At 44.0% G+C, this 27,737-nt stretch overlaps 1 protein-coding gene across 4 annotated transcripts in view; it reads left to right on the forward strand.

Annotated features, from left to right (window-relative positions):
• The first annotated feature begins 913 nt into the window (after window positions 1-913).
• CHKA (choline kinase alpha) overlaps window positions 914-27,737 on the forward strand; it is a 37,970-nt gene continuing 11,146 nt past the window's right edge. The window contains exons 1-8 of one of the 4 annotated variants that reach the window (XM_023738149.1): window positions 918-1,356; window positions 12,811-12,864; window positions 21,863-21,976; window positions 22,985-23,118; window positions 23,489-23,590; window positions 24,557-24,615; window positions 26,170-26,257; window positions 26,786-26,894. In XM_023738149.1, coding sequence (XP_023593917.1) covers window positions 1,261-1,356; window positions 12,811-12,864; window positions 21,863-21,976; window positions 22,985-23,118; window positions 23,489-23,590; window positions 24,557-24,615; window positions 26,170-26,257; window positions 26,786-26,894 — 756 coding nt within the window. In that variant the 5' untranslated portion in view covers window positions 918-1,260. Of the gene's footprint in view, window positions 12,448-12,810; window positions 12,865-21,862; window positions 21,977-22,984; window positions 23,119-23,488; window positions 23,591-24,556; window positions 24,616-26,169; window positions 26,258-26,785; window positions 26,895-27,737 lie in introns of all 4 variants that reach the window. The other 3 variants (XM_023738152.1, XM_023738151.1, XM_023738150.1) reach the window with 3 other exon arrangements.

Genomic DNA, 27,737 nt, shown 5'->3' on the forward strand with positions numbered 1-27,737 from the left:
CCCTGGTGGCTCATTGGTTAAGCACTCATCTGCTAACCGAAAGGTTGGTGGTCTGAACCCCTGCTGCTCCGTGGGGAAGAAAGACCTGGCAGTCTGCTTCTGTAAAGATTATAGCCAAGAAAACCCTGTGGGACAGTTGTTCTCTGTCACATGGGGTTGTTATGAGTCAGAATTGACTTGACGGCACACAACACTGTAACTTCAGATACCATACTGTGATTTAAGTTTCTGTTTTATGGTTATAGTTTTATGTCTGCTTTCTCCATTATAGGCCAGATCGTTACTTGTCCTTGGTAGCCAGAGTTGAAAGTTCAGGGTCTAGAGACCTTTCATGTGACAGGTTCAATAACCAGTTAATGTTACAAGTTCTTTGAAGAGGCTGTTAGTCAGAATTGGGTGAGAGCTACACTTTCAGTAGACAGCCCTGAAGGAGAAGGTTTAAGTTTAATCACCCCAAGATTTTAACCTGGTAATTACGGAAAGAGGATGGAAACTTTGGGTTCTGGAAGAAGATGGCCTCATGGGAGCGCATCAGGGATCGTTGTCTAGGGGCCAATGGCCGTGGGCGCACACGTGCAGCTTTGCTAACTTTCCCACAGCTCTAATCTAGACAGACAGGTTGGCAATTTGCCTGTTTTTAATGTGACTCACAGAGTTGTTGTTTTTTAAATATTTCATTGAGTTTTTGGTGGAAGTTTACACATCAAGCCAGGTTCCCAGTTGATAGTTCCCACACAGATAGTTCACTGACGTTAGTTAAATCTATCACAGTGTGGCAGCGTTCTCTTTCATTGTGTTCTGTTTGATCCCTTTCCAGTACTGCCCCCTTATCTTCTTATCTTTGCATTTGGAGTAATTGTTGACCTTCTGGTCTCATAGTGTTGGTTTTTAAGTAGGGCACCAATCTTACGGGTAATATCCTTTATTTTGTGTGCCAGTCTGCTATTTTGCTAAAAGGTGATCTCGGGGGATAGGCTCAGTTCTAGGTTTAAAGAGTTTCTCAGGACGATAGTCTCAGGGAATCCTCTGTTCTCTGCTGTTCCAGTTTGTGACTTATGGAATTAATCTGAAAACTTGGAACTTAATCATTTATGTTCCAAGCACTCTGAGAGAATAAATCAGAACTTAAGATGAGAACAGCCCTGGTGTGATCCTGACTTCTCATCTGTATTTTATCCGAGAAGAGTGATGTAGCTCACTTTCCCAATACCGAGAAACACTAGCTGTCCTCTTGTTTCCAACAGAGGCGGCCTCAGCAACATGCTGTTCCAGTGCTCCTTGCCCGACACAATAGCAGCTGTTGGCGATGAGCCTCGGAAGGTGCTGCTCCGGCTCTACGGAGCGATTCTACAGATGGTGAGTTCCTGGGCTGCTTTGGGAGTGGGAGGGCCCTTTTTAGGTTTTGTGATCCTTTTTCCTCAAATGTCTGCAAAGAGATTTTAAGTACTTCGTTAATGTTATTAAAAATATCGAAATACATTGCTTTGATTTGAGTTGGGCTGCACAACATGCTTTATTTTTTGCATTCTAAGTTCATTTCCTGTTTTTACCCACATGTATTAGTAAATTAGTACAATTATTCCCAGTTTTACATCCAGAGAACACATAATGTTGGTTAAATCTTTAGTAGTTCTTGATGATGCTCGAATTTCCTAAAGCACAATGAAATGGTCAGCTCAGACCTAGATTATAAGAACTGTGCTGTAGGGAAGATACTGTTTTTATAGCATGATCAACACAATTTTAGAGGATGGTACTAGTTAAGAAAGTATAATCTTAGTGAAGCTGAATTTATTAACCTCCCTTTGAGATTTCTTTAAAACTTTAAATTTGTTAGATTCATAATCTTTTAAAATTTTTACATTACTTAAATAATCTACAAATCTAATTTGCAGGTAATTAAAGTGTGCTATTTGAATTGTCTAACCAAGTCAAATATAGGATGCTCTAGATAACCAGTTTTTACCTGTTTATGCCATGAATTTGCCATTTCACTGACCACACATAGACATGTTTGGTCGATAATTCTATGGTAAATAAACTAAAATTTTAATACCCATTTTAGTCTTCTTTAGAAGGACCCCTTTTTATCTTCATAAAATAGAGCAGAATGGTTTTCTGACTTAACTTTTTAAAAAGAATTGTCTTTTTCAGCTCAGTCTGAAAAGCAAGTCATGTCCACATCTATGGTATTTGATTCTATGTTTAGAAATACTAAAGTTGACATTTGTAGTCTAAGGTGTTAATTCATTTAACAAATTGTCATAATGTGAATGAGCCCTTTTGTTGTCTAATTTTTCTTTGGCTGTGTCAAGCTGTGAAAGTGGTTAAGATCTGGATATGCTGGAAACAATTCCGCATGTTTTAGAGGTTCATAGCTATTCCACTGACACATATTTTCCTGAGAAAACTGAGTTCATCTTGTTATTAGGTGCATACAGTTGACATACAGTCAGGGCCACACTAACTTGCAAACACTGACTCCTTGATGATAAACAAGCAGAGAAGATTCTTGTGTTTACCATGCAGTTCAGTTTTTTTATTTAATCAAGTTACAGTTTCAAAGCACAGCATTTGAACACTCAAAGCCTGTCTGGCATTTTTAATGATCTCAGTCTTTTTAGCCATTTTTTCTTTGGGGACTGTGTATATTCTATAATAATGGTCCATTTCTGCTCATTTGTTTCATGTGCTTTGCATTTAAGCCATACATTTTCAGAACAGTTTAATAACCTGCTGCTGAAATGGCATGTGATATAAGAATATTGTTTATATCTGATTTACAAAACTTTAGTTTCTACTTATAACTTCAGTAGAAGCCTTTTGAGTGTACGCTTTGCTCCTCCACGTACTAGACTCAGCTAGGAGCCGGGTGCTATTCTCCAGAGTGGCACTGCCCAAGGGAACTTTCTGCAGTGACGGCACCATTCTGGGTGTTGTCTAGTTCGATAGTCACCAGACACGTGGCTGTTGAGCACTCAGAATGTGTCAGGTGACGCTGAGGAACTGAATTTTAAAGTATAGCTCATTTTAACTCATTTAAATTTACAGGGTCACAGGTAACTAGTGAGCACCACGTTGGCCAGGATAGCTCTAGGCTGTGCTGTGTTCCTGTGTAAGTTACTGCATTGTAAAAGCCCGCTCTAGCCTGGCCTGTGACTCGGGAGTTATCTTTTTCCCTAATAAAGATTCACTGTCTAACAGTTGTTATCTTTTGTCTTTTTGAAATTTTAGCAGCCTAAAAGTATTACCTTGCAGTAGTTAAGTGCAATAGAAACGTCTGGAAATAGAAACAAGTCTATATCCCTATTTATTAAGAAAATTTTAAAAAGACGATTGGGTGACTCAGAAGAATAAATAGAGTAGTTGAAGCCACTTAAAATGGATTTAACTCTTACCAAACTAACAGAATGGAGTATGTTTAACATACAAGTCTAATTTGGGGGGGAGGGGCACTTTGCATTTTGTTTTCCAGTTTCCATCCCCAGTGGCACATCTGCTGATGAAGGGCGGAAACTGTGCTGGTGGAAAGCATCTTAGATAGAAGGGGAAATGAGTAGTTTACTAAATTGATAATACGAAAATGTCTAACAATCTCATAGTTGACTCTACTAGACAGTGAACTCCGTTTTATTGGGAAAAAAGCTATTGCTTCACTTCATAGGTGAGAATCTACGTTTTCAATATAATTGGTCAGCTGGATGAGCCCTTAGTTCAAGTACCCTTTTTTTTTTAATTGAATTTTGAACCTAATAAAACTATGGTACCTACAGCCTCAAATTTAAATCTCTTTGGTTCCCAAGTTCTGCAGGGCTTAGCAGGGGCACGGATGTAGTTAGAAGTTCACATCGATGGCCACTGTAGACCGTGGTCCCTGTGAATACTTGACAGCCTGAGGAGGGGATTCTTGGAAATATCTGGTGAGAGAGACAGAAAGGAGTGGAGGAGACTGAGGAGCTTCTGAGATGTCAGCTGGGCAAAGTGCCCTGTGCATTAAAAGCTGAGCTTTTACAGCACCATGCCAGAGATTTTACCATAAATCTAAATTCCTTTCCAAATATTTTCAACTCAGCTCTAATTGTCTAGTATTGCTTTTATTTTTTACCGGGGCATGGGTGCAATCTTGTTCCTGGTTTATGATCAACTCTTTGGAACAAATCTGGCCTGTAATGGAAGGAGGGGTATTTATAGTCTACAAACAAGGCCTTTGTACCCATAACAACAACAGAAGTTGCCAGAATTGATAGTAAATTGTCAGAATTTGCACTAATTAGGAGATGTGGCTGGGTAAATACAGAGCCCCAAGTAAAGAATCACATAACATGATAAATGTATGGGTTGAAGACAGAATTAACTCTAGCACAACACAAATTTATGCTTTGCTTCTTTTTCACTCTGCCTCACAGGAGGACACACATCCGTATACGCATGTGTGCTCCCTGGTGGGTGCGTGTGTATGCCAGTGTGACTGGTGTCCCCCCAGTCAGCTATATAAATATGGTGGTAGCATCCTTGAAGATGGGTTAGAATTTGCCCCTTTCTTGAAAAATGTTAATTGAATACCGTACATAATGATAGGCCTATGTATTTTCTCAGAATATTTTGCTGATTTTGCTTAATTATACGACACACCAGTTTAGTATTATGTCCCTTTTTTCCCTTTCCCCATTGTTTTAAGTCTGTTACATAGAAATATTTCTCATGTGTTTCGATTAGCAAATGATTTACAAGTGACTTGGTTTAAAGTAATTGAATGCTTCTCAACGTTCTCATGTTTCTTGGTCTTGGTGTTGCGAGATGTCTAACTTGCTTTATCTCCGTAGTGGCAGTGAATGACTGCTCTTGGCGCAGTTCACTCAGGGTTAAGTAACAGAAGGCCAAGGTAAAACTCTCTGACGGGGTTAAGGTTCAGTTCTGTCCCTAACATCTGTCTCTTCCAGCCCGTCTCTATAGAAGATGAGACATAAGCAAACTTTCTAACTGTATCCTGGAGCTTTTGTTTAGGATGTGTATTAATTTTAGGGGGCTTATGAAAAGTCCCGTGTTTGACAAGGGGAAGAATGAGTCCTTTTGAAAATAGCAACACGATAAGACAAATATTGTTTTGAAAAACAGCTATACAATATTATTTGCAAGAAATTATTAAACATGCAAATATTAATCTGACCTTAAAATAAAGTGTATCAATATAATGTATTTCACATAGACTAGCTTTAATTTTTAATGGGAAGGAGGTTATTTCATGAGCCACATAGATGACGAAAGACAAACTCAACTGTTAAATTAGCCCTCACTAAACTAAGGTAGCTTAATAGAAGTTTTAATAGTTCAGCCTTTGCCATTGTGGAAAGAGAGAGAATTGCTAAAAGAGAGCTTGCAACTGTAAGATTAGCCATAAATGTAACTTGATTTTTTTCCTTTCTGATACTGGGAAGAAACACCCGTCCGCAACGCCCAGTAGCAGCCTTTTCAAAGAAGCGAGTTTGGCCTACTACACATAACCAGTTTGCTTATTTATCATGAATTGTGGAAGACCCACACGTCAGTACGTATTGTTCATTCGGTGTAACCTGTGCCAATTGGCTGAAGTGTCAGAGGATCGCTTTGTCCCTCCTCTGTCAGAACAGTGGCTCTGTGTTAAGCCTAGTCCTTCTGTGCATGAATGGAGTGGTTTGGCCTCACCGTTAGAATGGTCTCACAGGCATGAGTGTTCATAATACACGTCCAAGATCCCTCTTGGAGTGTTGTCTGGAAAAACGTTTTTGTTATGTTTTTTTTTAAGTAATAGAAAGCTAATACTAGTGCTTGTTTGAGTACTAACCATAATAAAATGAAAGGCATCAAGGCACAACGCAGATATGTATCACTAATTCAGAAGAGTAAAATGTGGGACCCTGTCCCTTTCAAACGCAGAAAACAAAATGGCATCTTCCTCATTCTCTCTTATCTCCAGTTTAATTAAAAATTAAACCACAGTAAAATACGGAAGAGCCTGTAGATAATGTTAAACTATTGACTACTGAGAAGTTAAGCGACTGCTTAAAAACATTTGTCTATGGAAATAAGGTTACATTTCTGTGCAAAGATAGTATGGCGGACAGTCCTTAGTGGAGAACCCTTCCCTTACCCAGGGGCTGTGGGAGCACATGTCCCTTGTAACTGAATACTGTGAATGATATTTTTTTTCATTGGTATTAGGGCCATTATGAGTTTATTCTGCTTTTTAAAAAAAATCATTTCATACCCCCTTGTACTTTGAGTATGGTGTAATTATACCCACTTCTAAGTCGGCAGCACTGCCCTCTCAGAGGGGAGTGAGAATTCTGTCTAGTATCGCCTGTTCCCATTAGGTCTAACCTAGTATTTCTCCAGGGAATACTCTCCAAAGATAGTTGTCACATCACTGCCTGTAGTTTTTCCATACCTGCTTTGGTGCCTTCTTTTGATAATGAAATAAACCACAGACAACTGTGTCTAATTTTGACATATTCCAAGTGTCTCTGTCTTGCTGCTGTTAAATGTTCGGGATTTGGAGCATGAAGCCAACCCAGATTTCTGGTCCTTGGAAGGATGGCTTGAACGCAGCCAGCCCCTCTTTGGGAAGGAATGTGTTGTGTTGGGTGGAGTGAGGGCACGGGGTGATGCACCACTTTAGCTGTCTGTGCGTGTGTTCTCTGCTGCAGGCTTGCCCATGCCATCGTGCCTAGAGCACTCTGGTTTCCAGGTGACAGACACGATTCACGGTATAGTATGAGACCTCTGAAGTCGGAGCCTTCTCTACAGCTGTAATTTCTTTCTTTTAGTTCTTGGCTTCCAGAAATGCTTTTTAAAGAGAAAGTTGTAATGCTTGTTAAGTAGCACCAGCTACAGTTTGTGCTGTGCGTACAAAGAGGTACTGTGATTAAGATTTCAGAATGTTACATAGTGAATATATGCCTTTTCGGTTTTTTGTTTTATTTTTCGGTCCAAGGCAAATCAGATCCCTTACTTCTGTTTCCTCAGTAGAAAATGACAAACATAGTAATTTTATAGAAATGTATGGGCCTCAACTCAAGAGTTCAATGGAAGTGTGTAGGTTCTTCTTCCTTCATACCACTTTCAGCATTTATAGAAACACCAGACAGACAGACAGACAGGCAGACCAACAGACATTTTCTTCAGAGTTAGGAACGAACTTTCTTCGTCGTCCTTGTCAAACAGCATTGTCTTACACGTCTCGGCTGGGTGCTGGAGACCTTTGTGAAGTTCATGATGATCCGAAAGCAGCATATATGGGCTGAAGAAGTGAGGGCACTTTCTAGAAAAGCCAGCCCTTGGGCGCTTTTGGCTAAGATAGTTAGCCCTGCAAGTCTCAGGGCTCTGGGCTCAGCCATTGACAGGCGCTCAGACTTCGTTTGAGAAGGTCCTGAACTGCATCTTCTGGCCCTGGCTTCCACTCACCTATTTGTGCTCGCGTTTTTATCGGCTTAGGTTCTCGTTTATTGACGTCCATCCAGTCAATCCATTTTCTAAAGTTCAAAAGGATCAAATTATTTTAGAATGGGCCTTGGGATAACTGATACTCTAGAGACAACGATAAAATGTTAGAAATCACTCATGTGTTTAAATTCTTGTGCACATGTGCTCATTAAATAGTCACATAAACTATACTTTCAGTCATCACATTGCAATCTGATATTTTAATGTTCTGTATCTTCAGAAAATACTGTAAGAAACCCTAAAAGCAATACATATGCGACATTTCTTTTCATAGCAGTCAGGCAGAAGGAAGGTTGGAGTCCGTGTTGGTGAGTCGTGACTGCCGTACATTCCGTGAAGTCAAGACTCCCACACTTTCCCTGCCCCAGCTCACCTGAAGAGATGGAACATAGCCCCATCCTGAACAGGGACCTAGCGGGGCAGGGATGCCAGCCAGTTCCCTATGGAGAGTCTTCTCAGACAGTTGAGTGCAGTCAGGTAACCAAGGTGGGTTTTAGACATCATCAGTGCCATGGGCTGCACAGTGAAGAGGCCAGACGAACATCACAGTGATTGAACACGCAGGACAGTGCTGCACATCCTGTCATTGTTAGGGAGATGCCGACCGTCTGGGAGTACTTGTGACTTCACTCAGGAGGATAATCCCAGATGAGTGGAGAGAGATGGATTCTTTTCCCAGACCGAACCTTAGATGCCCCAGGAGTTGAGCCTAGCTAGTGTTTGGATTATTTTTTCTTAGTCCTTCATTTATGGCTCCCAAAGTGTTTTTAAAAGACCACAGCCAATTTACTCTGTATGTAAAAGAACCTTTAAAAAGAAAATCATAGCTGAATGAGCCAGTTGGTTCTGTTTTGGCGACGGGGAGAGCGGTGGGAGGAAGAGAATGTCACGTGACTTTCTGCAGACACTCTTGTTTGTATCATTTTATTTCTGTAGCCTCGTGTCTGTTTCCTTATTATAACATCATCTATAACGGTGGTGATTAGGTTTCTTAAATGGCATTTCATTTAATGACGTGTCATTCTTTGTAGCTGATTCATCACTTTTCCCAACCTGGCCCTCAAGCAGATCACAAGTAGTGTTATCTTTAAAGCTATCTTGAAGATAAATGTTTCAGGTATTACAAATGTTTTAAATGACCTTTAAATAGCTATGTATAAAAAATCTTGATACAGACAAAGGCAGACCCCCCACCCCATGCACAGACTGTAGGGAGAGCTGAGGTGTGGCTTCGTTTCATCTCACAAGTGCTGTGGCCTTATTAATGTAGTTTAGTCCTAGAACTATTTTCTTCCTCATTATTGGAGGACATTTTGATTAAGAACTGGCCAAATGATAAGGGTTTATTATGCCCGATGGCTTAAACAAATTTGAAAAAATAAACCTGTTATCTTATTGTATCAGGTAACTTAAACAGGAAACATTAACATCAGGTACACCAGGTAATTTAAAGTGGAACTTTTTTGAATCCTAGAACTATATAAGACAAAATTTAATTGAATGATACTGCCTTGTCCTAGCCCCACAAGTTGTTTTCTTTTCAAAGCATAAAATGCAACATTTTGAAAATACTCTGCAATATTAACATTTACTTCCTTCATAGTCTCATTTAAAGTGCCGAAACCTTTAAATGTAATTTTGTCAGAAAAGTAACATTTGAAACCTTGTACTAAATATATTTATTATAAAAATAATGTATACTTCTAAACACGTTTTTAAATATAGAAGTATGTACAGTAAAAAGTGGAAGTCCTCTACTCTCTCATCTTACTTCCTAGCTAATAGAATTTAGATTTTTAGAAATCTAGGTTTTTAATTTAAAAGTTCTTGGCCGATCAAAAATAAATCAACTTTGAAAAAATCTTTTGTAACTTTAAAATAAAAGTTAAAAGCTATAAATCACATCCTTTTTAGTATTGTTGTCACTTTACCCATTTCATTTCCTACATCATAGGCTAATGAATATGTGACTCTTAACTGAGAGATTCTCTTGAAAACCAAGCCAAAAACAGGAAGAAAGGAAAGAAAGAAGGAAGATGGGAGGAAGCCAGTGGCAGTATCTTTTCAACTATCATTGGGTGCCTTTTTTAAAAAAAAAAAAAACAGCTTTACATCATATAGTTCACCCATTTAAAGTGTACAGTTCAGTGATTTCTAATATATTTATAGAGCTGGGTGGCTTCTTATACATATTTGATGCATTATGATTTCTTGGGTCTTGAAATTTCAATGCCTAGTTTTACAAATTTATTACGGGAATTTGAAGCATGTGTAAAAGTCGACAGAAGGTATGATGAACCCACGTGCCCATTCTCCACCTTCCCCTCATGGGCAGACTTCTTTCAGATCTTTACCCTCTCCCACTCCCCTTGGATTATTTTGAGGCAAATTCCAGGGATTGTATAATTTCTTCCATAAATATTTCAGTTCATACATGAGACGATTTAAAAAAATGCCCACAGTAATGTTCACGTCAAAAAAATTAATAATATTAAATATCCAGTGTTCAAAGTTCTAATAAATGTCTAATTTTTTTTAGTTTTATTTTAGAACTTATGAAAGATAATTTTTATTATCTTGCCGAGTTAGTTGGAGAAAAGTTTGAAGTCACACTAAATATTTGTACAATATATTTGAATATCTGCTTCAAATAAACTTATGCCTCTGAAGTAAGATTTCACAGATTCCCAAATGTATTTTGGTTCCTATCTTCCCGGACGAAAAAGTTCTCTGACCTCCGTTTTGGCCAGGTGAGTCCATCTCTCCCTGACTCACCTCACGGCTTACCTTCTCTCGGCTGTCTGCCTGGTCCAGGATTTCCTGGTTCTTAACTCTTCTTACGACAGGCCTTAGGGAGGCTGCACATTCTGTACTGAGGAAACAGAACAGAGGGTTGGAGATTGCAGAAGTCCATCTTGCCTTCCTGATGGTGCTCTGACAGTACATATGATGCCTTCATTTGGGTGTGGGATGGGATGGGCAGGGGTGGGGAAAAGAAGCCTGGAATTAATTTCCACTTACAGTCTAATATGTTAAAAGGGGTGACCTTGGCACTAGCCAGTTTGTAACTTTGGATGAAGTGACTTGCTTTTGAGAGCACCATTAGATAGGGCAAGGGACTTCTGTTGACTAACTGACCGATTAACTGTATCTCCCTAAGAGGATACAGTTAGAGGAATAACAGCATAAGAATAACCATAGTTACGTAGAACTTTGTACAGGTTAAATCCCGTTACAACACCTTTCAGTAGAATATCCAAATTCCTTAATTTGTCTTAACGCTTTTCCTATGATGCATTAATATGTATCAGATTGTAGAACTTTTTTTTTTAAACCTTCCTTAGGGGGAAAAGGTGTAAGAACTTGATATTTTTGTGGCATTGGGGGTGGGGGGGTACATTTCGGTCCCAGTTCCGTGTTCTAATGAACACCCCTGCCAGTTTTCCCAGTGCTGGGATCATGGGTGTGAATGTCCCAAAGCTGGTCGGCTCCATTGCCCTGCATTGCTCCTTGAAATTGCTGGCCTTGTGCTTCCACATGAGAAAGAGTTCATTTATTCAAAAGTGTGTTACAAGCATCAGGGTTTGCTTGGTGCTTTGGGGGAAGACTAACAATCGATAAAAGATAGCGTCCCTATTCATTGGGAACCTACAGATGGCTTGGGAGAGGAGACAGCTCGAGTGTGAATCTAAGGTAATGGTGTAATCAGGAGAGTTTTTTGGAGCCGAGGAGGAAAGCTTTCAGGGCAGGTAGTTATTCCTCCCTAGGGTTGTAGCATCCATCAAGCCATCAGCAAAGGCCTGAAGGTATTTTTGGCAACATTTTGATTTTTGTAGCTTTCATTGTAACGGGATTTAACCTGTAACATCTTTCATCAGAGAAGCACAGATTACACAAATGAAAACATCATCTATCCCCATTTGTATTTTGTGTACTTTGTACAAGATGTACTTAAGTGTATCTTAAAGACGTTGAATATGTATAAATGCAAGCATTAATAGCCTTTTGCAGATAGCTTCATGAACATGGATGTGTTTATTTTGTTTACTTTTGTATTCAGCAAAAGAGAGCATGTAGAACGTGTTTATACAAAACACACGTGAAAATGTCTAGATGTTATTTCAGGGTATGATGTGTGGGCGTGGTTGCTTTAAATCCCTCGATTTTTTCAGTGGTGCTAGAGTAGCTGGTGTTGCTTAACGTGGCATTTTTTTTCCTGTCCACACTTTCCACCCTTGGCACAGGTATTTTTGATAAAGCTGTGGAATGGAAAGGTATGTTTTTTTATGGGATGTTCAAGAATTTATTACCATAAATTTTTTAAAGAGGCTTCCTTTATGGGCTTCCGTTTATGTCTGGCTTAAGCAGACCTAGTTTAATTGTAATAAATAACTCCTAATTTTAGAGACAATATTTGAGTATAAAATGTTGACATGATACTTAAGTTTCTGACTTAACTTTTCCCCATCCCTTTATCTTTAATGATAGTATGAAGGTTTTTAAAGCCCTTGGGGTGGTGGGTAGCTTTTAAAGTATATAATCTGTGCCATGAAGAATGTAGCCAGAGTTGTTTATGGTCATTAATGATCTTGTATGTTGTCGTTGCTAGAATCCTGGTTACCAATAATTTGCAATTTCATTGAGGAAAGTGATGCAAAAGTATCCCTTAACATACTAATATGTAAAATAAGTTTAGGGATTGTTGCTTAATTTACACAATCCTCTTTATTGGTGGAGGGAAATTTCAGATTTAGCTAGTGACTGGCTGAACTAGAAGAGTTATTGTCTGTGCAAGTGGCTAGTTTGGTCTAGGGCTTGTCTACACAGACTGCATGAAGGTGAGCCGCCTGCCTGGCCGAGTCCTGTGCTGACCGTGGCTCTCCACAGATGTGGTCACACGCCCTGCTCTTGCAGGAAGACAGCCTCCTGGGGATAGCGCTGACCTGAAAAAGCCACATAGCTAAATTGGTGAGCGAGCCAACTTGACCATCTTACTTTCAAAAGCCTAATTGGAAGAGTGTACTTTCCTCTGACAATGAAATTGGTAAAAGGCATATGGGGATGGCTTTTGCAACACAAAGTGATTTGATCTCAATGGCACATCCCTTTTTCCTAAAGAAATGAAGCTATTTGTAAGGTGATGGTACCAGTGTTGGAGACTGGTGGTGTACTTTAGATTGCTACTGGTCATATCAGTGGGCTGATAAGCTTATCCTCCATTAAAGATCTGTGATGTTCTTGTAAACCCTGACTGTTCTGGTGGTTGCAAAGCTAGTGCCTGCCTTAGTGTTCCCCATCTCACCGCAAGTGTTTGCTTTTTCTCATTCATAGAGGTCCTGTAATAAAGAGGGATCCGAACAAGCTCAGAAAGAAAATGAATTTCAAGTAAGTAATGAAGTCCGTTCTGCATCTATATGAGGTGGAAACTGGTATTAGCAAAGTTTGGCTGCTCTGTTTGGTGGCACCTCTCACCTGCCCTCGGAAAATCCTCATCTGTCTTTCTTAGCGGAAGGTTCTTAGTATGTTGGGAGCCACCTCAGTAAGACTGAGAGAGCAAAGGGGTATCCCGAATTCATGCTGAGAGCGTAGATAGGGGACCTTTTGGTGTCTTCATGGCAATCCAGACAACATTTGGGGTGCTAAAAATGGACATTTTGGAGTATGTTTATGTGTGACGTTCTGATGCCGATGCTGCTGTCTCTCACTCCCTTTGGCCATGATGAGGAAGTGGGACGCTGTCCAGTTTTTTTTTTTTTTTAATTTTATTGTGCTTTAGGTGGAAGTTTACAGAGCACATTAGTTTCTTATTAAACAATTCATACACACATTGTTCTGTGACATTGGTTGCCAACCCTGTGATATGTCAGCACTCTCCCCTTCTCCACCCTGGGCTCCCTGTTTCCATTCATCCAGTTTCCTGTCCCTTCCTGCCTTCTCGCCTTTGCTTTTGGGCTGGCGTGCCCATTTAGTCTCACATACATGATTGAACTGTGAAGCGTGTTCCTCACGCGTGTTATTGTTTGCCCTATAAACCCGTTGCCGTCAAGTCGATTCCAACCCATAGCAACCCTATAGGATGGAGTAGAAGTGCCCCATAGAGTTTCCAGGGAGTGCCTGGCAGACTCGAACTGCCAACCTTTTGGTTAGCAGCTGTAGCTCTTAACCACTACACCAGCAGGGTTTGTTTGCCCTAGAGACCTGTCTCATCTTTGGCTGAGGGATGAACCTCCAGAATGACTTCAGTACTGAGTGAAATGGGTTGTGTCCATTTGTTTTAATAGCCAGTCTCTCCCACGAGGGAGGCAGTACTGCCTTCTCCTGGGTATGATGCCCTGTTCAGAAAGGCTTCTTTCTAGACTAAGAGAGTGGAAGCTGAAACAACCCCCGTCTCTGAAACGCCCCTCTTCAGAAGGGCTTGAGCCTGAGAGGACTGAGGGCCGACCTGGCCCCTCTTTGGGGCCTAGAAGTGGGGAGCTGGAACAGTGATCTTTAAGGAGTAAATAACTTTTGAGCACACTCTTGCAGTATATGTAGGTGTGTATGTAAATTGTGTGTACACACACATATACACACAAATATACTAGTTTTAATAATGATTTAGGAGATAATATTGGAGCCATTATTCCTTATCCTAGAATGTGACCCGGCTGGAGCTGGACTCACAAGGACTCACCAGCTGGGCCCTGAGGTATAAAGACAATAGCTAGGCCAATCTTGGAAAACATCTTTTAGGAAAACTTTCACATAAACAAATCATAAACAGCACAAAAGACCCACAGACTTTGCACTTTTATCTTTTTCCATTAGCATTTAGTAAATAGTAAGATTTGTTGGACCAGTGAAGACCCTCCTGACTGTCTTTACTGAAACCTGTATTAGTGATTATTAAGAAAGACGATTCAAAATGTAGAATCACAGTGACTTAACAGTTTTTAGCCAGTCTGTGAAAAGGTGAAGCTTTCAGTGGTTTTGCCCATTCGTAGTGTGAGTATATACTGATGATTCTGTAACGTTCCTCCTCCAGCTCAGACAGACACGGCTCTGGCAGCATGCTTATCCATTTCCTACTTTTGCTCTTTGAACATATGCCAAATAAAACCTTTCTTTTTATTTTACTTCGTGGTGTTTTTACCTTAGAACACTAATCATATACTAATTATTAAAGTAAATAGAACAAATCTGCTGCAAAAGACCTCTTCAAAGTGTTAAGAAGCAAAGATGTCACTTTGAGGATTAAGGTGTGCCTGACCCAAGCCATGGTATTTTCAGTCGCCTCATACATGCATGTGAAAGCTGGACAATGAATAAGGAAGACCGAAGAATAATTGATGCCTTTGAGTTGTGGTGTTGGCGAAGAATATTGAATATACCATGAACTGCCAGAAGAACCAACAAATCTGTCTTGGAAGAAGTATAGCCAGAATGCCTCTTAGAAGCAAGGATGGCGAGACCTCGTCTCATATACTTTGGGCATGTTATTGGGGGATCAGTTGCTGGAGAAGGACATCCTGCTTGGTAGAGGGTCACTGGAAAAGAGGAAGACCCGCAGTGAGATGTATTGGCTGCAACAATGGGCTCAAACATAGCCATGATTGTGAGGATGGCACAGGACCGGGCAGTGTTTAGTTCTGTTGTACGTAGGGTCGCTATGAGCCAGAACTGACTCAATGGCACCTAACAACAACAACATACTAAGTATTAAAATAAGAAATAGAAATGTAAAGAAGATGAGATACATATCAACACTTGGATTCCTTTTTTTTTTCCTACCGTTTCATTGAATTGTTTCACGTGCACCCTGCTTTGGAGACCACTGGACCCTGTGCTCTCAGGGGTAACAGTGACTGAGAAGTCTTCTACATACTCTGTTTTCTACCATTCTGAGCCCTTTGTGACTAGGCTTCTTTACCTCCTGGTGGTTGAAAATGTTGGACCCCCAGGAACTCCATGATGCTCACTCCAAAGTATGTCTTCAGTTGTTCTTTTATTTTGACCCCCCAGCAGCATTGGACACTCTGCCCTTCCGTTTTGAAATGTTTCCTCCCTCAAGGCAGCCGTGATAAAGACACAGAGGTGACACCCGCTAGGAGGCCTTCTTCCGTTTCTCCTAGTCTCCTTTCTAGGCTCATGCTCCTACTTCCTGTGCTAGATCTCTGGCTCCCCAGGTCACCTGATCCAGCCAAGTCCCGTATTTCATCTCCAGGCCAAAGATCCACAACTCCTTATCTCTAGCCCAGCTCCCTCCATGGAATGAACACTGTCTTTCAGCAATAATGTCTCCCTGGGCCTTTCACAGGCCCCTCAGCCTTGCCATAGACAAGACTGAACACATGATCTCTTCCCTTCCCCCACGGCAAAACAAACCTGGTCCTTTCTAGGTGTCCCTTTTGCAGTGAGTGGTGCCAGAAAGCAGTGCATCCTTTGTGATGCCCTCCTCTCCCTCACTCCATATCTGAACCAGGAGTTTTGCCGACTTTTTTCCTTTAAACTAAGCCTTGGGTCTCTCTGCTTCTCTCCATCGGTACCCACCCGCCTCCCTAGTCCAAGTGACCACCCGCTCCTGTCTGGTCTCCCACCTCTGCTCTGGTTGCCTGCCAACCACGCCCTTTATCACCAGGGTGATCTCTTTGGATTTTTGACCTGGTAGCATCACGCTCTTGCTTAAAACCCTTCAGTGGCTCACTCTTTGCCCCGGCCAAGTTAAGTGGGCTTTATCCTGCCAGAGCCTCCTGGTCTGACCACCGCTGAACTGCCTGTTCTCAGCGCACAGCATACTGCCCCTCACTCCCCACTTTCCAGCCCTGCTGCCCTACACAGTGTGGTTTACCTTGCTGCTAGGGGGCCTTTGCAGTTGCTGTTCTTCCGGCTGGAATGACGCACACTCACCTGTTTACCACCCCCACGTCTACACAGCACGGCCCAGTCTCAGTGCATTGCTGTCTTCCCTTTTCTCGACCCCAACTCCCTTCACTCTGGGGTCTGCTGCGGCCCCCACCCTGGGCTCTGTTCCTTCCACAGCAAGATTTCTTTAGAGTATTGAGTACTTACACTCACTGTTTGTAGTGTCTCACTTCCGAGTCTCTCTTATCTAAAAGAAGTTTTAAAAGCATGGGAGAGTACTGAGGGTAATGACATAAAGGGGATGGGTAACAAGGAGTACAGGGCTGATGCTTTTTCTCACCTTTGGTGGATTGTCACGCACGCCCCTTACTCTGGACACTGGTCTGGAGAAGGTGGGACTTGGCGGGAGGCAGTGAGTGCGCCATTGAGGGGTGACAGGAGCAAGTTAGCAATTCAAAAGATTACTCCGGTGGTCACCAAGGGCACGGTTTGCAGGAAACTGGAATTCATTAGCTGTTATTTTGTTGAACTGCTTGATTTCACTCTGTGTTATATGCATTCCTTTATTTTTAACTTTTTATTTCAAACTAATTTTAGACTTAAAACAGAAAAGTTGCAGATACAGTACAGAGAGCTCCGATAAACCTCTTGCCCAGCTTCCCCTCATGCTTACATCTTAAATAGCCATAGTACAGTGATCACAACCTGGAAATTAACATTGGTAACAACTAAGCTGCAGACCTTATTTGAATTTCACGTGTTTTCCACACGTTGTGTTTGGCTATTTCTCCTTTCAGAAAAATCCATTGCCATCAAGTCAAATTCCAACTCATAGCAACCCTGTAGGACAGAGTAGAACTGCCCCATAGGGTTTCCGTGGCTGTAGATTTTTAAGGACGCAGACTGCCACGTCTTTCTCCCGTGGAGCGGCTGGTGGATTCAAGCTGCCAGTCTTGCGGTTACCGTCTGAGCAATTTCACCACTGCGCCAGTCTCCTCCAACCTGTAACAGTTCTGCCATCCTTTCTGTTACTCGTGGTCTTGATGCTTGTGAAGCATACAGTTCGGTTATTTTGTAAAATGTCCCCTCAACTCAGGTTTGTCTGATGTTTTCTCCTAACTGGAAGGAAGTAACACATTTTTGACAAGAATACAACAGGCATGATGTTGTGTCTTCTCAAGAGGTTCATGATACTGATGTTGTTATTACTGAAGTTTTATCTTTTTTAAAGAAATAACACTTTACAGATAAAACGAAAAGTCAGTGTAAATAGCCTCACTTCCATTTCCCCGTTCAGCTCCCCTCCCCCTCCTCTGTCCACTCTTCAACCCACTGCAGCCTGACACCTGTCCCCACCCCTCCTGAAGCCCGTCCTGTTTGTCTCCCCAACACCTTCCACGTTGCCGGACCCAGTGGACATGCCTTCTCCTCCTAGTCGGCCTCCCAGCAGCACCTGATGCAGAAAGCCACCCCCTCTCCTGACAGAGACCCCTTCCCTCCCCTTTCTTCTCCTCCCCTTCTCCTGTCCTGCTTCCTCTTCTGCTGCCGAAATTTAAATCAGGTTTTCAAATGGTGGTTGTAAGCCTCGAGTGGGCTTGAAATACCAGCATTTTTGTTGGTAGTTTTTAATGAAATGAGTAGAAAACATTAGAAAGTATTGCACGATTGGGATGGAAAGTATTGCCGTGTGTGATGTTTGCTTCGGGGATATGTGTGTGCGTGTGTTAGGTCGTTGGGTAAAATTCGTTCCTTATTACGGGTGGCAAACCATGTGAAAGCCATCACTGTTAGTGCTGGGAGTCCTTGCCCCTGCCCTGGTTCCTTCGTCAGTACTCTTCCAGGAGAGCTCACCCAGGTCATCAGCTTTAGCTTCGTCGGCGTGCTGAGGACTCCTGGGTTTGAAGCTTTGGCCCCGGCCTGCACTTAGCTGATTTGATGTCACCACTCACAGCCAGCTCTCCAGGCTGATTTTGGCCTCTCCTTTTTTCTTGATTGCCCTGCTCCAACTACACTGGCCCTGTCCCCGTCCCTTGAATGTGCCAAACTTGCTCCTACCTCAGGGCCTCCTCGCGTTCCCGTGGTCTTTCCACAGCTCCCTCTCATCCCGAGGTCTCAGGGCGGTGTTACCTCCTCGGATGAAACCACCCCCAGCTGCGCTTGTCATGTCACCCTTTCTGTTTCCTTCATGGCACTTACCCTGGTCTGTGGCTGTGTTTACTCATTTGTCGTCTGTCCTCTCTCTCTAGAATGTAAGCTCCATGAGGGGAGCCTTGTGTGTCTCGTTCTTTGTTGTTTCCCTGGCACCTGGCACAGGGACAGGTACGTGGTACACTCACAAAGTGCTTTTCGGGTGAAAGGATTTCTGACGCTGAACTGAACAGAACGGTTTCAAGCTGAGGCGTTGATCTTCTCCCCTGAGAAAGTGGGGCCAGTGTGCCCTTGTTCCCTCAGCTGTCTCCAGCTGTGGCCTGATGGCCTGAGGCTGAACCAGAGCAGATGTGGAGCAGCATGCTGCAGCCAGGCATACTGCAGCCCTGTCTGCTGCAGTCCCGTCTGCTCAGCCCCATTCTCTACCATGCTCAGTTCCCTTAAGTAGCAAGCAGGAGGGTGTTCGGAGATTAAAACAAAACCAAGCCCTTTGCCGTGGAATCAATTCCAACTCATAGCGACCCTATAGGACAGAGTAGAACTGCCCCATAGGGTTTCCAAGGCTGTAATCTTTATGGAAGCAGACCGCCACATCTTTCTCCTGCGGGGTGGCTGGGAGGTTTGAACCGCTGACCTTTTGTTAGCAGCCAAGCGCTTAACCACTGTGCCACCAGGGCTCCTTGTTTGGAGACTTACTGATTACAGAAAGAGCACCAAGAGTTGATACACTCATTCTAAAGTTACCCGCCATCCTTCTCCTCCTATCCATTTTTCTTGCTTGTGCCTTGATGTCGTTTCATTTTCCTGCTCTCCGAATTCTAGCCCCGCATGCTCACTCCCCTTTCTCCCTAAAACCAAAAAACCCTATGCAGTGGAGTCGATTCCAACTCATAGCAACCCTATAAGACAGAGTAGAACTGCCCCATAGGGTTTCCAAGGAGCAGCTGGTGGATTCCAACTGCCAACCTCTGAGTTAGCAGCTGAGCTCTTACGCGCTGCGCCACCAGGGCTCCTCCCGTCTCCCTACCGCACTATTAAGAACATAGGTGTTTTTTGTTCATGGTGTTCAGGACAATGCTAAAGAGAATTGGAAAGTTCTTGAGTCTCTTTGCATCTTCTCCGTCTCTGGGAATGGAGCTGACTCGGCTCCGGGGAGGATTCCGGTGGTGTGTTCAGTCCAAGTTCAGTGACAGTGGCACAATACGCAGACAACTCCAAGTGTCCTTTGTTCTGAATGGCCATGATGCGCAAAATGTTAAACTTGCTGAAATAATAAAGTGAGGTTCTGCGTCTATACATAACATTTTAAGTTTCAAACTTGGAGGGGTATTTGGGACTGGGTGCACGTATGGGTCTTACACAGTGCCAGCCCTGCTACCCTTCAGATTAGTCATTCCACACAGAGCAAAGTTGAAAGACAAATTTTAATTCCTACAAAATTTGGAATACCCAGATGGAAGCAATCCAACTCTTTGGAAACGACCAGGGAGTGGGTTGCAAGTTTGAGGTGGGAGATTCTACAGTAGGCACAGGGCTGCGAAGAGCCACAAAATGGCCGATTACTTAGTCTCGGTGCTGAGTTCAGCCACCGTGGGGTGGCTGCTCAGTGGGTCGCAGTGGAGTCTGTCTGGAGGTAGATCATTTGGGGGACACATGGCCTCTGGGTAAACTCCCCTGTGGGGTGTGTGTGAAGCAGGGCCTGAGGTAAAATGGTCTAGCGGTGACCGTGCCTCCTGGACAGGCCTGTGCGTGTCAAACGAGGGACTGAGAACTAAATAGAGATATGAAGGATCTGTTGTCTTTCTCTTTTAAAAACCCAAAGCCCACTGCTGTTGAGTTGATTCTGACTCAGCGACCCTGTAGGGTTTCCAAGGCTGTAAATCTCTACGGAAGCAGCCTGACACACCTTTCTCCCCCTGAGCCATTGGTGGTTTCAAACCTCTGACCTTTTGGTTAGCAGTCGATTGCTTTAACCACTGTGCACCAGGGCCCCTTTAAGGTCTTAGAAATACCCGTGTGATACTGAATGCTGCTCCAGAATGCATTAACTTGATAGATTGACGTTGTATCTGTATTATCATATACACAGTGTTACAAATCAGTAGATAAAGACTTGGCCTCACAAGAGATGGAGTAACCATAATTGGGGGGTCACACAAGCTGATGGGTGGACTGTAATTGTGGATTACCAACAAACCCGTTTTCCTCCCACACAATGAAGCATGACTGAAGTACTTTGTACTTTCACGTGGTCTGGTAGCCTTTGGGAGTACCTTTCTCTTTTTTTTGTTTTCTTCTCACTAACTCTAGCATTTTGTATTGCCTAATGAGTTTGTTCTGTTGGCTTTTTGGCTTGTGTTTTGTAATGTGAGTGCATTTTAAAGCGCTCTGTTTGATCCTGAGCAGTGTTGCTTTGGAATCATATTCCCCCACAGCACACGTCTTAAGAAGGGGTGAGTTAGAGTCATCCGGAAGCCTTTTCAGAACACACCTGTCAGCACCCCTCCTTAGATACGTTAAGTTAGAAACACTCTGGGTAGGACCCAGGAATCTTAAATTTGTAAAATCTCTTGAGGGGATTCAGGTGCACCTTCTGGTTCAGAACAACTCCTTTCCAACGCCTTCACCCCAACCGATGGGAATTCTCAAGCTGTGATTTTCTGTTTAAGGAAAAAAGAACTAAGGAATGAACTTGAATTGAGCCTGAGGGATGGAGTTTGAAGGCAAGATGATTATATATCCCTCACTAGTTAGTGGGGTTGAAGACAGAGCATTTGAGCACCATAGAGATTTTGGCAAGCAGACAAACATTCAACTACAGAGGTTAAAAGGTTGGGTGGAAAGGTGGAAAATAGAAACCTTGAACGCCCCATGTGAGAGTGCTCTTTGGGGCAAAAAGCCAGAGACCCCAGATCTAAATCAGTAATTCTGGAACTTAGTGGAGCCACAGACCAGCTTAACAAGGCCAGGGGGTCCTTTGGACCCTTCACTTTCTCTTGGCTCTCTAAACTGAAAGGCACACGGGCCCTCACCAGGATGAGTGGCGTTGTGACCTTTGGTAAGACACCAAGGGTGAAACTCAGACACAGATTTTAATATAAATAGAAGCAATAAAAGCACTGATTGATATTGTTCTATTTCTGGAGCCAGTGACCTACATTAAACTTACATTTTCAATCTCATCGATACAGTATAATGCCCTCAAGCACGGATCTTCAAATCACAAAATCTGTGACTTGGAACCTCCGTTTCTTCGTATTTAAAATGGGGATGATGATAATAATAAACATCCAGTTGTTGTGAGGATCCAATGAGCCTGTTCCTGTAAAAGCACGTGGCATCCCTGGCACAGAGCAGACCCCAGGGAACCTCTGACCTGTTGCTGTCGTTGCAGGGGGCCGAGGCCATGGTTCTGGAGAGTGTGATGTTTGCCATTCTTGCAGAGAGGTCTCTAGGTCCCAAACTCTATGGGATCTTTCCCCAGGGCCGGCTGGAGCAGTTCATTCCGGTAAGATGTGTTCCTGACTGGTCTGCTGACACGTCCCCTGGACGGAAGAGGGGCTCTTGGTCTCACCGAAATACTCAGTGTGACCTCTGTTCTTAAACTGCGTCAGAAATAAAGAGAAATAGTTTCTTCTGACCTACATGAGAACCTATCTTTCCTGCAAAGACATAGTCATCCAAAATTAAAAATAGATATGAAACTTAGTATTCCATAGTCTCCTAAGGCTGCTTGCCCTGAAATATTCCGTTTTTTACCTTGTCCCTCTCAGCCTCTTGATAGAACTCGCTGCTAGGGCCCGCTGACCCTGCCCTGCCCACTCCCTGCTGCATCTGTGGGCTCCCCTGCCCCCAGTGATCACCTCCTTTTCATTCATCTTAGCTGCTCCATCTCTGTTTACTCCTTCCCACTGTTTAGAATCTCGCCACCCCCATCTTCCCTGTCAAACCCCTCCCACATTTCAAGGCCTAGCTCAAATCTATTGTTTCCAAGAAGTCAGGATTATTTTCCCTTTCTTGTCATTCTGGGACAGTTTTCATGTTGCTGTTAACATTTTGTGTTACAGTATGCCCTCTTGTAGAGTCCTGTGTCTGTCTGAGGTATGGCCCTGCACCCTTCCCACACCTGGCTCCCATAATGCTTTGCACTCGAGAGTTCTAATTAAACACGCCGCTGAAGGGTGACTCTGGGTCCTCAGCGCTAACTTGTGTGGTTGGTGATATTGATCCTCGTTGGCCTGCCTTCCCTCTCCCAGCCAGGTTTGGAAACTCATGAAAGGATTCCCCCTCTTACCTGAGTGGTCAGCTTCCTGAGGACTGGGACCATCTCCGGCCCCCGTGGTGTCCTGCATGGGAGAGGCCTGGGTGTCGGGCCCAGTAGCCATTCCTAAGGGAATTTGGGCACTGAGTGGGAGTTAGATGCCCTACATGAACTGGCTGCTAGTTCTTAAAACTGTGTGAGGTCGACGCTTTAGGTCACCTGGGTAAGCCCATTTTCTGCCTCCCTTCATTCCAGAGCCGACGATTAGACACTGAAGAATTAAGTTTACCAGATATTTCTGCAGAAATAGCTGAGAAGATGGCCACATTTCATGGTATGAAAATGCCGTTTAATAAGGAACCAAAGTGGCTTTTTGGAACAATGGAAAAGTAAGTGGTCAGCTCACTTGGTCCTAACTCGGCTAACACTGGTGGCACTTAGTGCCTGACACCCTGTGGTGGTCAGAGCTCCGCCTTGGAGCCTTTGACTGTCGGAGATGCAGGCTGCCAGTGGGCTCTGTTGTCTCATGAATAAATCTCTCTTGCATGTAAAAAGAAAGCCTGGAATCAGGAAAGACTTGTTTGCAGAGATGTAATCACAAGGCTGGGTGGGTGGGCGCTAAATGGACTTCCTAGAACCCAGTGAACCACCCCCCACCCACTGCTGTGTGAAGGTCCTGGTACTGAAGGTTTGACTAAAGCCCCAGGAAGGGGCCTGGGTGCATTGTGCACTGATCCTTTGTTTCCTTTTTTGGCAAAGATACCTCAATCAAGTGCTGAGAATTAAATTTACCGGGGAATCCAGAATGAAACTACACAAACTCCTCAGTTACAATCTGCCTTTGGAAATGGAAAACTTGAGGTGAGCATATGCTTTCGTTTTCTCACTTCATCAGCACCTTTGTCCAGAAATTTGAATATCCGTAGTCAACTCAAACTGTCATCAACGCACAGTGATTAAACATTGCCTGTGTCTGGCATTTTATGGTAGTTCTGCAGGATGAATTTAGACAGATGAATGTTGTCATTTGGAAGTAGTTTTATACAAATGCTATGACTTCTCCCGTCAGTCCATGGAGGTTTCTTGGAGGAAGTAAAATTTCAGGTGATTTTAAGCCAAGGGAATGGTTGGGAGACTAGGGCAGTAGAGGAAATCACGGGGCAGGCAGGCGGGCAGCATTAAGCAGATGAAGGAAAGGGTTACCTAAGCTCTGGGGACCAGTAAGAATCTCGGTCCTGGTCTCCTCTGAGTAGAGGCTGCTGTAGTGTCTTCAGTGTGAGGCTGGGTGCCAGCATACCTCCTCTGATAGGTATGGACACCTTCAGCTAGTCACACGCTGGAGCTTCTGCTGTGTTGGGCATTAGGGTTGGGGCGAGGAAATGGGGACCAGGACAAAGGAGCTTCTGTTCTATTGGGAGAGACAGAAGACAAGGAAACGCATAAAATCATGTCAAATTGTGATGGGCGCTGTGAAGGAAACCAGAGGCCAAAATGGAGACCAACGTGGAGGGTTCCGCGTGGGCTTGGGCGAGCGGAGGGCTCGCCGAGGGGGGCTGTGCAGGCCAAGACCTAGGGGGTAAGGAAGGGGAGGCCTCCAGGCAGAGGAGCAGCGCGTGCAGAGGGCCTGCGGGGGCACGCATGGTGCACTCATGGGCCTGTAGGGAGTGGTGGTTCAAGTCGCAGTAGAACGGTTGCCACATGGTGAGAAATGCACACGGGCCGTGGGTTGGTTTGGAGCACCTGTCAGTGCAGTGCATGCTGGGAGAGTACGCTGTTTGCGTCTCGGTCAGAAGTGCGCTGTGTGAGAGTGACACCTTTCTTTTCCAGATCGTTGCTTGAGTCCACTCCCTCGCCAGTTGTATTTTGTCATAATGACTGTCAAGAAGGTAAGAATTGCTCCCTGTTAGGCTGAAACGGGCTTGGGCCTGTGCTTACGGGAGGACCTCTGGTGTCATGATGAGTACCAGCCGTGTCCATCACTCGAGGAGTAGATACGTTAGCTGACCACATAGCCGTACAGTGAAGCAGTGCATAACTATTAAAAAGAAGGAGACCGTGTTCGTACAACAGAAAGATCTCCAGGATGTACCAAGAGGAAAAAGCTAGTTTCAGGAAAACATGCAGGGTATCATCCCCTTTTTGTAAAAAATGCATTTATAGATAAAATCTGAAAGAGTTTTCACTTATTGAGGGTGGAGATAGGGATTTTAACTTTCTAAGTTGTGTTTTTTTTCAGTGTTTAAATCTTTACGGTGACCGTCTATGACCTTTTTAATCTGGAAAAACAATTAAAAAGCAAGATTGCCTCCTCAATCAGTCCCGGCCTTTCCCTTCCATACCACGCAGCACACAGTAGCCTAGCAAAGCCCCCTTCTCTCTTCTCAGCTCCCTGTGCTAGTAACGACATTGGGGTCCTCTGCTTTACAAAGCTCCGATGCCATAGTATTCCTCACTGTACCAGAACGTCACCTGGCACGCTTTCAGACTTCATCTGATCGGAGATTCCCATCGAACTGCACTGCTCCCAGCTGTGCTGCTGGCTCCTCCTCGCTGCTGCTGCTGCTTTGCACTGTTGCCCTTGCCCTCCCCGGCCGCAGCTGAGGTCCCTCCGCAGGCCCTGCCTTGTCAGGCTCACTGTTTTGTTTTGAATGTTGAGAGTATTTCCCTGTCGGCAATGCTTAGTTTGAGCTGAAAGGCAGAAGTCTCAGGTCAAGCACGGCGTGGAAATGTCAGCTGTAGCTGTGAGCGTCACCCTTGGCTAATAAACTGCATGGGTGTCACCGAGAGGCTCGGCTCAAGTGATGGCGAAGTGTAGAGTGGGTAGGGCGTACGTTTGCTTTGCTGCTTTGGCCGTCTACCTCCAGTTCGCCCTTGTGTTGCTACTGGAAACGGAAGAAGGACGCTGAAAAGCCTGGGAGCTTTTCAGAGACCCTCACTGGTGTTTGCTACCCTCATACTTGCCCCTCTGCTGCATTTGCTGTGGGTGGTTTCCGTTGGCTTATTCACTCGGGAAACGGTACCCAGACACTGAGCATCATGCAGAGTGTGGGGTGCCAGGAGCCTGTGCTGAACAGCCAGTCTGGCGCCCAGCTCACTCCTGGCCCAGGGCTCAGCCCTAAAGGAATACAGTGGTGGGAACACTGCTGGCAGCCTCTTTATTGGGAAGGCAAAACAGACATGAACAGAGCAGTGGGCCTGAGTGTGGCCACTGTGGCTCTGTGGCAGCTGAGCTCCTGCCGGCATCCTCATCGAGCTTCCCAGGCAGGCTGGCCGGGCTGCAGGGCCGCTGGTGGCTGGCCAAGACGTGTTTCCTTCGCGCCACCGTGTGAAGGGTTGGGCAGTGCTGCCCTAGAAAACTGAACGAGAAGCCAGATTCCCGGGAGAGCCAGGCAGGCTACTCGGGAGCTACTCTGGAGTAAAAACTCCAAACCTTCTTGCAGGTAATATCTTACTGCTGGACGGCCGGGAGGACTCTGAAAAACAGAAGCTGATGCTGATAGACTTTGAATACAGCAGTTACAACTACAGGTGAGATGTGTAAGTGAACGCTTCATTCCAGGCGTTTCACTGTCTTGATACTTTGATGAACCAGTTGTGGGAGAGAATAGGTGAAAATACCAATCCCAGCTGAAGTCTCTTTGCCTGGGAGCTACAGCGTTCGTCCCAGTGGCCTGTGGTGACTGTGTGAAGAGGCAGCGCTGGCCCCTGTCCTTGGCTCACTGTGTGAGGGGGAGTGGGGAGGAGGAGTTAAAATCCAGAATCTGTATTTTCTTTTTGCTTCTGAAACCCTTTCCCTTTCCTAGAAGCCCTGACTGCAGAGGGTGCTCTTGAACACGCGGAGCCCGAGTAGTGGTTCAGGTGGCACCTGTATGGCTTCAGCAGAAAGCCCCCAGTGGGCTGTCCTGTCGTGAAAGCATCATGCTCTCGTAAACCCGGGAAGTCCAGCGGGGTCTGGGCGGGTGCTCGTGACCCAGCCTCTTTTTTTCCCTGTAAGCTGGGAGCCTCCTGGCCTAGCAGTTCGCTTCATGCTGTGTACTCTCTTCTCCCGTATTTCAGGGGATTTGACATCGGGAATCATTTCTGTGAATGGATGTACGATTATAACTATGAAAAGTACCCTCTTTTCAAAGCAAACATCCTGAAGTACCCCACCAGGAAAGAACAGGTAGGAGACTCATTTTGATAGATTTGATAGGGAAATTATCTAAGTCAATTTCATGAAGTTAGAATTACGTCTTGATTTTTAGAGAGGCTCTTTTTTTTGTGGTGGCTGTTGAAAATACACACAGCAAAACATATACCAATTCAACAATTTCTGCGTGTAGTGTTCAGTGACATTGATCACAAGCTTCAAATTATGCAGCCATTCTCACCCTCGTTTTCCAACTTGTTTCTCCCCTGTGGATATAAACTCACTTCCCCCAAGCTTGCTATCTAACCTTTCAAGTTGCTGTTAACAGTTTGATCCCATATAGTAAGGAGCCCTGATGGTACAATGGTTAAATGCTTGGCTGCTAACCAAAAGGTCAGCGATTCAAGCCCACCAGCCGCTCTGTGGGAGAAAAGACCTGACGATCTGCTCCTGTAAAGATCACAGCCAGGGAAACCCTATGGGCCAGTTCTACTCTGTCCTGTAGGGTCACTATGAGTCAGAATCTACTTGACGGTGCACAACAGCAGTGAAGTTTTTTAAAAGAGCATAAAGCTTACAGTGGACAGTCCTTACTAGATAATAAACTAGACTGTTGTTTGGTTTAAAGAAGGCTTCAGGGGATTTTTTTTTTTTAAAGTATTTTTTTTTATTGTACTTTAGGTGAAGGTTTACAGGACAAATATTTTCTCATTAAACAGTCAGTACACATTTTTTTTTTTTTTGTATTGTACTTCAGGTGAAGGCTTACAGAACAGATAGTTTCTCATGAAACAGTACTATACATACTGTTTTATGACATTGGTTAACAGCCCCACAACATGGCAACCCTCTCCCTTCTCGACCTTTTTTTTTTTT

Source organism: Trichechus manatus, unplaced genomic scaffold (assembly GCF_000243295.1).
Source record: "Trichechus manatus latirostris isolate Lorelei unplaced genomic scaffold, TriManLat1.0 scaffold00113, whole genome shotgun sequence".
Lineage (NCBI taxonomy): Eukaryota > Metazoa > Chordata > Mammalia > Sirenia > Trichechidae > Trichechus > Trichechus manatus.